Source organism: Plutella xylostella, chromosome 12, assembly GCF_932276165.1.
Source record: "Plutella xylostella chromosome 12, ilPluXylo3.1, whole genome shotgun sequence".
In the NCBI taxonomy this organism is placed as follows: domain Eukaryota; kingdom Metazoa; phylum Arthropoda; class Insecta; order Lepidoptera; family Plutellidae; genus Plutella; species Plutella xylostella.
The window spans coordinates 6446167-6459711 of NC_063992.1; the positions used below are offsets into that span (position 1 = coordinate 6446167).

Here is a 13545-nt window from a genome sequence, read left to right on the forward strand (position 1 = left end):
CTGTCACTCACGAATCTCACAAATACTCACGGTAAAACACTTTTAGATTTCTGTTAGAATGCTATGCTGTCGACACAAGTCGTCCTACTTAACTCCTGGCACGTACTATTTTATACAGGGTGTTGCAAAAAGTACGTGCAAGTAAGTAACCTACATGTGCAGCATGGTAAGTATATCTAAGCCCGAAACTGAAATCAGAATTTCAAAATTCGCGAAAAAAACACATTCTCTATAAGTAGTAAAAAGTCACGTGACCAACAAAGTTTCTATGGAAAATTAATTTTATGATTCTACAAAGAAATGTTTTTTTTTTTATTGTAGGTAGGTACTTAGGTATACAAGTATTATACCTGGTTCACCGGGATCATGCGTAATTGAAGATCAGCGCGCGACTGGTGGGTTCTCTCTAGCTTAACAAAAGACCTACGAACCTAAGATATCATGCAATCGGAACTTCCGAAACTTTGTTTTTTGTAAGCTAGAGTAACCATCATGGTGATTGTAGTGATGGTAGGATGGTACCGAGAGTCGAGACTACCGAGGCTAAACTTTCGATTCACACTTAATCGTTTGCGGTGGTTGGCTCTACTTCATATTGCGGACATGCGGGTATTATCATCTTATTGCGCTGTTTTGTTCGAGTTAGTAATAAAAACTGTTGGGAAAGTTACTACATGGGTGCTATATTGGTCTTTTAAAAGTTTTGCGTCGAGCTCATTCACATCGCACGGCTTCGAGAGCGAGTGCGACGGAACTTTTGTCATGTCTTAAGAAACCGTGTGCGTCTTGCGGCCCGTGCTCTGATCTGTTTAAAATATAATTGTTGCTGACTACGACCCGCACAGTCACATGTATGATTAATTTAATGACTGCAAACTGCACACACTGCAGTGGCCCGGCTTAGCGGATGACAAATTAGCCAAGAATAGAGTTATGGGTGTCACGGACTCAGGGAGACCTAGTGATCTCTGCTCTTCACGGTTTCAGGCTAACTGAAGATGGACATTTCTTTTGTCCCATTTCTTTTTCAATGTCAAATCAATCATTGTTTCGTCACGTTGCTGCGGACGCGTGGTTCCGGACAGACAGACAGACAGACGGACTATTTGCGTACTGTTCATTAGTTCTTGGAAACCGCGGTGCGAGGAAACGCGTGGTTTTTGTATCGGAAACGACGGTTTTGCTCCATTTTTATACAACCCAGCACATTTTATCTGTATTTACTTTTGGGTGATTTAAACTTTATAAAATATATCTGTAACTGCTTCTCTTCAACTACGTAGGTATGTTGTTTTAGATTGTTTTGTAAGTAGAATTCCTACCAGCAGCAGATACCTGCATTCCGGCTTTGATTATGCGCGCACGATCGCAACGCCGCGCGCCGGCAGTTAGCTGCCCGCATATTAAATATGCAGGTATTTATACTAACATTTTCTGCAATATTCTCAAATTGTCTGATAGAAAATTTCACTGAAAAGCTTTTGTAAATATAATAAATTTTACGTTTCATCATCATCACAACGTTGTTAAGCAGTTACGATCACTGAAGCTAGCTCGCCCACGACGCTTCTAAATTTACGTTTACAAAGTAGATAAGAACCTATAGTAATTTCAGTTCTCTCTCTAAAAGTACTTATCTAGCCATAGCTAAGTAGCCAACGGTTGCAATGGCCAATAAAAATCCGTTTAGGTTCGATGGACCTTAGGCATGTTGAATGTTGAAGTTTCTGAATCGTAAGTCTCAGAATGCTTACATGTTTCGTTTTAGAAGTGTTTTGGTAGTGTTCGTGTTCCTTTATTCAGTTTTCGGTAACATTACGTTATGTTACACGCGAGTGTTAAACCTACAAGTCGTTGAATTGGCATTCGTACACATCCGTTGCTAAACGTGCGGGGACTCTGAAATTCAGAAACACACTAATGTTATGTATTGGACTTTATGTCGGACTGTACGTTCAGAGGTTAGGATATAAATATCTGTAATAATTTATTTACAGGAAACCAGGAAAGTTTACCAAAAATGTTTGCTTTATGAAAACCGCCCTACCGTATTGTATTTAGATTTAACGCTGCCACATACAAGGATAGCATAAAATTCAAATACTATTTCGAATAGTATCCTGTCATTTGAGATCATCAATAGGTATATTCAATTCATCTAGGTATATTAGAAGAACTGTTAATGCAAGGTAGCTCCTAAAAGTAAACCTACTTAAAATTTTATTAATTCTTCCACCACAAAACAGTAATAAATCTCCAATAAGAACTGGGTGAAACTATTAAACGAATATAAATGGACTGGAGGATTTATATAAACCTCGTTTGCGCGCTTTTGTGACGAAAGTCCGATATTAAAATAAAGTTTACGTTTGTTTACACCGTCTACCTGTGGGAAGTGGAACTGAGCGCTGAGAAAGTTGCCACATTGTTTCTGACATCAGTACTCATTTTAAAAATAATAGGGTAAAATTTGAAGATATTTATTTTAAAGACACACATAATATAATAAATAAACTGAAACTCACAACTCTGAGTCGTGGGACAATGATAGAATTCCACGGAATATTGCCACAATAATCTACCGGTTTTAACAATTGTCCAACACAAGAAATTTGACTTTTTTGTTAGTGTCCGTATACCTGTAACGTTCGGACAATCATTTCATATCCTATCTGTCTTTCATGTCATCGTCAGTGTAATTTACCCGTTGTTTCGTATTTACGAGGGCGTCCCACGCGCTCGGTTTTGCCAAGAGCGATCTATTTCTGCCGTCAGGTGCGGGCGCATCCCGATGACTAAAGCGACATTTTCATTGACGATAAATATCCCACTTTGTAAAGCTCTCCTCTAAATCTCGACGGCGAATGGTAAGTTAGATTGATGCAAACGTCTTAACACAGTTTATGTTATTTATGTAGTGGGTAGTCGAAGAGTCGGTCATCTGAGAGGGTTAGATCTGCGCGACGAATTAGTGATGATGACATAGCGAAGCAAGTGTAATTCTGAGGTAGCCTTGGCTCACTTTCTTTTCTAGTTTTCTAGTGAGCTCAGAACAATGTGAAAATATATTATAATAAATATCTGAAGTCTCAAAATAACTACACAAGAATGATGGACTATTCAATCATAACTCCTAATATTACCTTACCTACCAGTTTCAAGATTTATTCAGCGAATGCTAATTTTGTAATATTTTCAATCTTTTTCTACGTTGTCTCTGATTTAACCTTCAGGCTCAAAACAAATGGTAATAATTTTAAAACAAAATCGTATTCAGGTTTAAATTGGTCAAAGACGTGTCTTGGTTACCGTAGACACGTTTTTAGCAAGCAAGGAAACACAAGTGTGACCTTATTGACTTCTCTATTGCATGATCCAGCTTAATTTTCAAGTCACGAACATATTTATATTTACGATACATTGGCCACAGTGCCGATAGAATTTTAAATACCCCCTAGATTTCCTTAACCATAAATCTAGCCAGACTGCGATAACTTCTACGTACTCTATATTGACTACTTGTATATTATTGTACGTGCTAATACAGTAAATGTTTAAATTAAAATCAAACAATGTTTGCTAGGTACAATAATATAATTGAAAATAATCTAAACATACCTACTACTACATTGTATATTTAAAAGTGGTGAAGTCATCTTTAGTTGCAATTTGTAAAAATCTACATAAGTAACCTTAAAATTCTACAATTTTTTTTTTTCTTCTCTGTAAATGAAGTAATAGGAATAAAACAATAGCTCGATGAACGCTCGACTGGGTAACTGTTTGAAACGAGTGAATCGTTCTGGTGACTAGCATACAACTAGTAGCATCTTCGCGAAAGTCTAGTTTTCCATCTGATGCATTATGTATGTGGGCGTGATCACCGAACCGTGCTGGCTCCACCTCGCTTCTCTTTCCTAAGGATGTTAGGCCCAGTTATGGTGAGACTGCAGAGATTTTCACTGATCTAGGCACCCTTTTTGAAATGAATTAAAATTTCTTCATGAACTGTTCTTGCTAGTTATTTGTTTTCTCGTCTTCCGCAAATTCATTTCTTTTAGAAATTATATGGATATAGTTGCTAGGATATAAGTTATTTTATTACCAATGGACTATTGCAATCAGTTATATCAATATGAAATTAAACCCTATTAAATAGCAATAAAAAACTTACAGAAACTTTACGTACGTTATGTAAATTCTCTTTAAACTGAAGCAAAGAAATTCTCTTTAAGAAGAAGTGCTTACCTACACTTCTTCTTAATCCACTTAATCTAAAACTTAAAAAAATATGGTCATTTTCCTTATTTTTATCAAGTCAGATTGTATCAATCATTCTCTCCTTATAACGCTGTGTGTGGACAGATATTTCTCAACTCTAGCGTGCGCGTGCCGTAACTGCAACAATTTGAAGAACGTCAGTCACCAGGGTCTTCCGGCCGGCACTGCACCTCGCACCTACTGCATGTGATAATTAGCGCCTGCTCGCCTTTACGACACTGACCAAGCCATTTAAGTACCACATAACACCAGACAGTGTTTATAGCACCATTATCCTTGCCTTCATTAAACTACGGAACGCTCTTGCCAACCTAATTAACATTTTTGATTGGAAAACTCGGCTTGTCTCTTGGGAAAGTCGGAGTCCGTTACAGATTGCTATTTAGGTAACGCCAGCTCTACTTAAGCTTACCCAATGCAGCTACAGCTAAGTATCTAGCAGGTGTGTAAAAAGCGTAGAGGTATGGAAAGCATTTTTATGTCCTTCTAACGACATTAGTAGATTTACTTCTAACGACATGCAATCTGCGTAGTCAATTACATTCTACGACGTGACTTGTTGGTTTACCAGTAATTCTAGACTTATGCTAGGTCTGAGATAAATCTGCAGGAAGCAAATTGAAACGTTGGCAATGACAGTAAGCTGTCATAAGCGGTCCCTGTTCTTCAACTTTCCTCACGCACGGCGCACGACCATTCAACTTAGTTCAAAAGGGAAAACTCTACCATGTACAGGTTGTTGCTAACTCATGTCACCTACTCGTTTTGCAGCAGTTTCACTTTTAATGTAGGGTCCTAATGGTGGAAATTCTCTGAATAAATTAACTCTGTCATTCTTAATTCCTGTTCTGTTCATTTCCTCAATTCCTGTGCTCATTCAACTTTTTTCTATCCCTAATCGTGAAATGTACTTATTGCATTGTTTTGAGCAGAGATATGTATGACTTCAATCCAACCCAAAAGAATAATCATAATGAAATGTGTGCAATTATCAGCTTTCTTAATCGTGATTGCTACATATTTACAAGCAAAATTATCATGGACAGGTTTATTGTTTGATTTCTACATTTCAATCTTATTTCGCTTGCCGTTGCACGTTACGACGCCAAATATGTCCAAAGATTCATTTATTCGTGTACCTACTTATGACAAAAACGCTATGCAATAGGAGTAATGGCTTTCTCGGTTGATTGGTATGAATGAGGAGCATGAAGCATCAGCCAGCGGTCGGGCTCAGTCGAGTGCGTGCAGCGAGGTGGCCCGCACGTCTCCTCGATGTGCTATTTACAGTGCGGAGCGCGAGTGACCGGCGCCATGGGGCCGCTGGTGCCAGGACTGTGAGTGACAGTGCATCATGGAGTGACCTCATGAAGTGACCATGTGGATGCGTTGAGCCACGCAAATGTTTGTTGACGGCCGCGGTGAGTGTCCGGAAATGAGTGGGAAAATTGTGACAGGAAAAGAAAATCTTTCGGGAAAAGCTCCTATGTACACGTTGGTTTATGCTGTAATTATGATGAGGGTTTATGCCCGTATACAAAAATTAAGGCTAACATTGCACAGAATTAAGACAATGAGGTCATGCTAAAGTTTTTGGATGAGAGCTAATTTCCATCCATTTAAACTTTAAACGATCTATTGATTTTGCCGGTTGATTAACAAGCTCCAAATATGGCAGAAGATGGCCCTTTGAAAACTTTCTATTGATATAAGCGTCATATTCTTTTATGGATACTGGCGACTGCCTACGCAAAACCAATATTTCTTCTAATATTACGGCTGTAAATAAAAAAGTTAGTGCGTTGCGTGTTCGCAGTGCGTGCACGCAGGTGCAAATTCATAAGATGCACTATAAGCCTGCAGTTTTCCACTCTCCAATAGATCATTTGCTTTGCATGAATATTCATTATTTAGAATCGTATTGCACATTTCAAATAGTAATAAGGAAGAGTTATTTCATTTTTACCTACGGTTAAATAATCACATGTAAGTACCTGCCTATAATGTATTTTAACACCTAAGAAAAGTTACTAAAAGATAGGTAAGCGCTTGTGCTCATTTCCTGGCAATTTAATGGAAAATTTGCTTATGACCGGAGGAATTGTGGTTACAGTAGTCAATGGTGAACATTTCCTGCTCTCGTTAACCTTGAAGCCGACTATAAACCTGCAATTTAAACCCACAATTTTTAGATAACAACTTTAACGATCAGAAACAAAATCAACCGGCACTCGTTATCCATTCTATCGAAACATTCAATTTGTTTTTGAATATGATTAGTATAATTATGGGGTTGAAGATGTTCTATATCAATCGCAAACACACACTATTCATATATACTTAATGCAATAAAAAATACTACAGTAAGTACAAATTTCCAATAATTCACAATTCTATAAAACTGACAGCTCTTAGCTAATCCTCATTTTAATACGGGGAATACATTATGTAGAAACACACACAATCATAATAATATGGGTATGATATGCACATAATTTTCAGCCTACTGGTCTTGCCTTCTGGACTACTGTTATTAGGTACATAGTTTGGCTTATCTCCATAAGTATTAGTGCGTGTTTGGCGAGCTTTCCTCTAACCTAGGCGAGGTCAACGAATATTCAAGGTCATTTATGTTTAAGGGCCTGTCCTTGGCCGTTTTCATAAAAATTCAGGGTATTGCAAAAGCGGTACTAAGCCAAATGGGGGTGACTCAAAAGGTTCATTCAGAACAATTATTTAATTATTCTACGAATTTTGGATATGGGGTTTAATCACAATTTCTGAACCTCACTGTAGGATGTGGCTGCAAATGTGTCTTCATACGCTATGGAGCTATCAAAACGACACCATTGTCTGTCTTCAGTATTTGCGGTGGTGTTATCCGTAAAGAGTTTGACTGCCTTTTGTTTTCAAATACTGAGGCCCCTGCGGTTGCGTTACTATAGTACTGTCTGAGTACGACAGTGTTAAATCAAACATTATGTCTAGCTATTGCTTCTACGTTAATATTTTCAAAACTTCAGGCACTTAGTTCTTAGAGTAGTTTTACAAGGTTGACGATTGTAAAGAGGTTGGTTGACCGTATAACAATGTGTGTAACATACGCACTTCCCTGCGTTCTTTTGTTTCTGATGCTTTGAAATAACATAATAGTTATGCAAATAAGAAGAGCTTGTTAAATATCTTTGTCGTTAGACCTTGTACTGGTGTTACACTACACTTAAAGTAAGCCCTTCCATAATTGTTTAGTATTAGAAAGTACTTAGTTAATACATTATGTACATCAAGTCTTAAATTAAGCACATATTCGATTAATAACTGTCAAAAACAATATCTACCTCATAGTTCATTTATTGAAAAGTTGATATAAATGAGGCTTTGTGATAAATATTAAAGTATGAAATGAATGATGCACCCGGTGAATGTAAATCTGTCGTCGTGTCGCAATAATGACTCGAAAGTCCGTGATCACTTATAATTTGTAGCGCATTTGCTCTTTATTCTTGGAATATTGACAAAGGAAGTCATATTTAGTGACTTGAGAACATATTTTAATCGAATCTTGCAGCTTGTCAGCTTCAGAAAACCGATCTGGCAGCAGCGATAGCTTGTCTGTCAGAATTACACAACATTGTAGACTTGGAATTTAGAAGCAACATTTTCGGGATCGTGTAAAACTAGCAATGTTCGATGTCTAATGCTTGCTAATAGCTCTGTGACACGTGCGGGTAGCATTTCTCGACAGTGATGTATACTGAAACAGTGCAAAGAAACGTGAATCCGTGCTTCCTTGTGGGTCACATAATCACATTCACATACCATTTGCCTTTTGTTTCGCGGACCTAGTTCCCAGCTGATTAGATCTGAAAGTAGACTAATTTATTACTTTAAGACCCTGTTAGGAGAGCTGAATTTATTCTAAATTAACTTATCATACCTATGCATCGTTTACGACATTACACGCACGACCTTTGAATGCAGGTACCTACTAAAACAAGCTCAGTGAAATAACTTTACAAATTTATTTATGAGTTATGTGAACTTTAACGCAACGAGCATGTTCAATATTGCTAAATTGTCTATTTGTCTTTGTTATGCAAACTAAACATGGGTTCTTGACTTGGTTACAAGTCGGAGGCTCTTTAAATGAGAAGAATTTCAGAATGTTCCAAAAAAGACTAACATAAAAACTGTTCGGAGAAGTCAGATTTTTTCATAAAAAACATTAAGTATGTTTAGTTTTCGTGATAATCTTGGGTCACAAGCTCATAAGCCACTTTTATTATAGACAGGTTCTGATTTCAAAATTCTGCAACTACCTATATACTATATACCATCAGGTATTCATCATCAACCCGTAGTCAACAGCCACGGTATTCAATGAAACGCATCATCTATTCATAATACGAAATTTCATTCTTATATTTTTTTGCAAATTGATTCTATAATTTTTTTCTAAAGGACGCACGCTCAGTGGCCTCGTGACATACTATAAAAACTAAAATTAGAAATGTGATTCTTACACTACACTAGACGAGTTAAAATAGATTTTATATTAGCACTGGACAGTCGCAGAGAAAACATGTGTCCCACACTTGCGCGCCCGTACAGTCTCGCACTCTAACTTTTTAATTGAAAATTCAGTCAATAAATTGCCTCAATTTTTTAATAGGTACATGTTATTAATTTAATATTGCAGACGGCGGCGTCATTAAGCTATCATTTTCCGTTTGGGAGTAATTTGGTGCTTTTGTCGCTGGAACTTTTTCATTGCTCGGGAGTGTATTTATTTTATTTATTTTATCGTATTCGGAAAACTTACAGCTATCTTAAACTAGTTTACATTTATATGATGCATCTAAGAGCCATTTAATAGATTTCGCATATGGTAGTAAATTATTACAAAAAGACAAACAGTTATGGTAAGTCAAATTTACACATTTCGTAAAAGTACGCAATTAGCAATTACAAGAATTAAATTACGCTAACAGTGAGAACAAGAACTTATATTGTTATTTTAATAAAGAATACTAAAGCTAATCGTTTGTCTGGGAACCAAAGTACTCCGATGCCAAATTTCTTTTCAAAGATAATAAACTACAGTTAAAAAAGTCAATCTCATTTGCCATAGCATTATAGATAAGAATGATAACTACGAGTCTATATTTCGTTGTAAAGCAGTATCTTACTTCATACCTAAATAAAGTTGAGTAATTTGATGTTATGTAGAACAATTAGTTGGAATTGAGTTGTGCAGTTTCCCCTAGTGTTGATATTGATCCGTCTAAATATTTTTCTTTCTGGTAAAGAAACATTTGAATGTCGAATGTTCTCAGAACTGCCGCAGGATGTGCCTGTTTGCTTCTAACCGACACTTTCGACACCTATTTCTTAATCAGATAGTCTATGGGTATTTTCAGTCCACGAAGACAGTCCTTTTAAACTTAATTTCAGTATGTACACGATGTAATGTGCGATACGAACGGCTTAGGTAATATCCAACTTATAAGAAAAGTAGCGATATATTGGAATTACGTTTAAAAATAAAATATATAAGTACTGTAAAGTTTTATCTAAATCAATTACGATGTTTTTAGTAACAAACTCATCACGAGACTTTCGCAGTTATATTAATATTAGTAGGCTAACACTGCCCCGTATAATATCTTCGGTTGGCTAATCATTACTAATTGTACAGTTAGCGCTAGCCTCGCGATGATCGTGCCATGAATTTTTTATACTTCCCATACCAACAATGCTATTTACTATTTATGGGTTAAGGTGACTACACACTTAGCGCATAATACCACATGCCTTGTCTGCCTTGATCTTCCATTCCTCACTATTTTTGAATACCTTACTATTTGTATCTAGTTAAGTGTCTAGTAGTATGGTAGGATAATAAGATAATAACACACACAACACATACACCACATACTTTGTATGTAACTGTCTACAAGTACATCTTATTTACAATGCTAAATCACTAGAGCAAGGAACATAATATTAACAATCTATTTAATCTATCTAACGAAAGCACTGAAGAATCTAACGAACTTCTAAATATAAATAAATCTGCAACACGAGCAAAAACCAAAACAGCTCGCTAGATAGAGATATCTGAAACATTTTTGCAAATTGCTCCTAAAAGCCTATTGAAGTATGCAAATGTACGGTTGGCATAAATCATGTTGGTCTGAGTGTATTCTGGCCACGCTCGAGTGAAGCAGTTAGACCCGCTAGCCGACCTTAGCCTGCGTCTCCAGTTGGCAAACTGTTTACATAGACTCAGTCAGCGGCGAATCGGCTTAGTATGCTCTTCTATTATACTTCAAATGTTCTCCAGTTGCAGGATTCAACTCTACGCAATTTGCGGCGTTACTTTTTTCGGATAACTTAAATTCATGACTCTACCTCTATAATAACGCCGTTGGTGGCAACTGTTTGTCAACTGGTGACGCGGACTTACTCTACAAGTGCTCACAGCTTACGTAGTGCTCTGGAAGTAGGCCTACAATATCATAATCATCATTATCAGCTAGCAATAGGCAATCGGTGTCATGTGTGCAACAGTAAATATCAGATTGCACTTGCTCTGTCACGATTGCCAATTTAACTGCAATGTAAAGGTACATTAAGGCAAACTAACACACTAAGCTCCAATTTCTCTATGGTCGGTTAGATCGTAACCAGGGAAAGGTTGATCAATTATACGTCATCACCATATAAATTCTTGACAGATGTGTCAAAAGTCAAGCAATAATCCCTGGTTATACTCTAACCCACTATGGCGAAATTGGCACTAAATAAACGAGAAAGCGACAGTAAATAAGTTAAGTACAGTATCATAAAAATATCAATAGATTTGAATTGATCGTATTCATAAGTCATAACATGATAAATTACGTTTTAGTGGTTTGTGACGAGCACACAATTAACACGCCACCATGCAATGGTACCTACTGCAGGACAGTAGTTTTTTATTCGTACCAATTTATGCTACACTCGACAGTTCATCACACTTCACTATAGAGCGAGTACGTGTAGGCGCGTGCTTCTTTTTGGATAACATATCAGGGTTGCCTAAAGTGATATGATATTTTAAATTGATAGAGAATCATTATGAAAATCATGTCTCATTGTAGTTAAGGAAAACAATAAAATAAACATTAGTACATAACATAAACTTTTCAAATAAAACATCATCCAATTTTCAATCCAATTTTCTGTCCCTCGTTGTAAATGTAGGTCCTTCACAGGAATGTAGGTCCTTAAGAGGGCCGTAATAAAACAACTGCATTATCTAACAACTCGAAATCCCTACGCTAGTGTGAAGCGCACGCTTCAACGTTCTCAATTGGAGCCCACGCGCTGACCTCCTCTGACCGTTCACAAATTACTAGTATTAAGACACCATCCGGAGTCGCGCTTTGTGAAATCTCGATGACACGGCTTTTTATCTTGATTGACGAGCTGTTTAATAGATAAATAAACATAAAGCTCACTCACCGTTTTTATATAACTTTATCGTGTCAGCTCAAGTCAGCTGTTAAACTGTCGTATATGTTTAAACAACATGATGTTTTAATGAACATCTTACTGTGGGTGCGGTTAACGTCTTCTTTATGGTCGAAAAACTTCACGATACTCAGCTGACCTCATCCAATTCAATCAGTATTTTTTCTGTTGTGGCTGTTCCAGTTTATGTAACACCTACACAAAAAATAAGTGCTGTTTTTATAGCGGCGCATCTTCATCGCAAAACAAACCCAGACAGACAGCGCATGACAGATGATAACAACAACTAACAACGCCCATAACAGTTACATCAGTGACGTTTTGATATTTATACGTGTAGCCGGAAACGCGGTTTGTCTACGATGAATCCGTGAGAGGTAATGGAGCGTGAAGCCCAACGACTGGCAATGGCTCGTGGGAACTGGCTGCTCATAAAGGGACGCCTGTGCAGCTCGCAACACTCCCGGGACCGCCTGAGTTATACATCATAGACGAATCGCTGTAGAGGCAGATGTCAGATATTCGCTTCCTTGATATCATTCATTCATAGCGTCAGAAATGGTAATTTCTGTTTTATGGATGTGCTTATATCAACGTTATTACAGAAGACACTGATTAAAGTAACATATATCCGATTTGGAATCGTGATTAAACTTGTAGTGAAGATGTCAACGGCTCTATTGTGAGTTTTAAGACTGGCATTGAATCATAAAAAGTGGATCTGTAAAAGGAAGTAGCATAGGATTGGCAAGGTGCCGACGACGATATACGCTAACTAATCACCGTATTATTTGCTTCATTACGTCAAACAAAGAGCCATTGTCTAGATAAGCTAAGGTCATACGATTCAGCTCTACAATTGGCTATAGTTAAGGTAAGCTGGCCTGAAATAGAAGATGGTATGATAGGGTTGTCTACAAAACTCCTCAGTTTTGGCAACATAGAGACTTCTTCCATTAGCATTAGTAGACTATAGTGGGAGGTTTGGCTTATAAGTCCAATAACCATTGTTCTAAGTAGATGGATGTTTGTAAGTCGAATATGGGCACTCTATCTGAAAAAAGCTCTAGTTGTGTAATTGTTAGCCAAACAAACGAAGGAAATGAACGGCCGGGCCGTTGTTTTCCAAATTTGTAGCCCCATTCGTATATTTGTGAAACTGTGAGAACGGTAAACATTCGGAGATAATAGCACATGATATAAGTTCCTCTGACGAATGTCGGTACCCGAATGTGTAACGCGATGTAATACTCGGTTAATTAACTTTCATATTTTGCCGATTTTGCATAATGCTCGAAAGTGAAAATGTTGCAGCCTCCATCGTTTTGTGGGAGATTAAAATCTTGGCTTGAAAAAGTAGTTATTGTTTCGCTGTATCATATCTCGTTTTGAACAGTTGCACCGGAGTCGGCAATGTGTTTAAGACGTTTGCTGTGTTTCTTGGAGCATAAAGAGAAGGGTACTGGAGCTAGAAACGTAGATTAATCTAGATAATTTGCTAGCAGAAACTAAGTTGCTTGTTTTATTCCAGAACCTGCTCGCGTGTCGCCCGCGGTCGTGGGGCGCGGCAAGCGCGTGGCGACGCCGCCCACGACCCGCGCGTCGCCCGCCCCCGCCCCCGCGCCGCCCGCCCTCGCCCCCGCGCCGCCCCGCGCGACCCCCGAGCAGGCCGCCACGCTGGCGCACGCCGCCAAGGGGGTCGAGGCTCTCGGAGTGCTCGTCCAGTATCTGATGTTCCGGGTGAGT

General features: G+C 37.9%; 1 protein-coding gene across 2 annotated transcripts in view; it reads left to right on the forward strand.

Annotated features, from left to right (window-relative positions):
* The window catches only part of LOC105383286 (microtubule-associated protein futsch), a 67208-nt gene that overhangs the window by 46833 nt on the left and 6830 nt on the right, over nucleotides 1–13545 (forward strand). For both annotated transcript variants that reach the window (XM_048624560.1, XM_048624561.1), the window contains exon 6: nucleotides 13331–13539. In XM_048624560.1, coding sequence (XP_048480517.1) covers nucleotides 13331–13539 — 209 coding nt within the window. The remainder of the gene's footprint in view (nucleotides 1–13330; nucleotides 13540–13545) is intronic.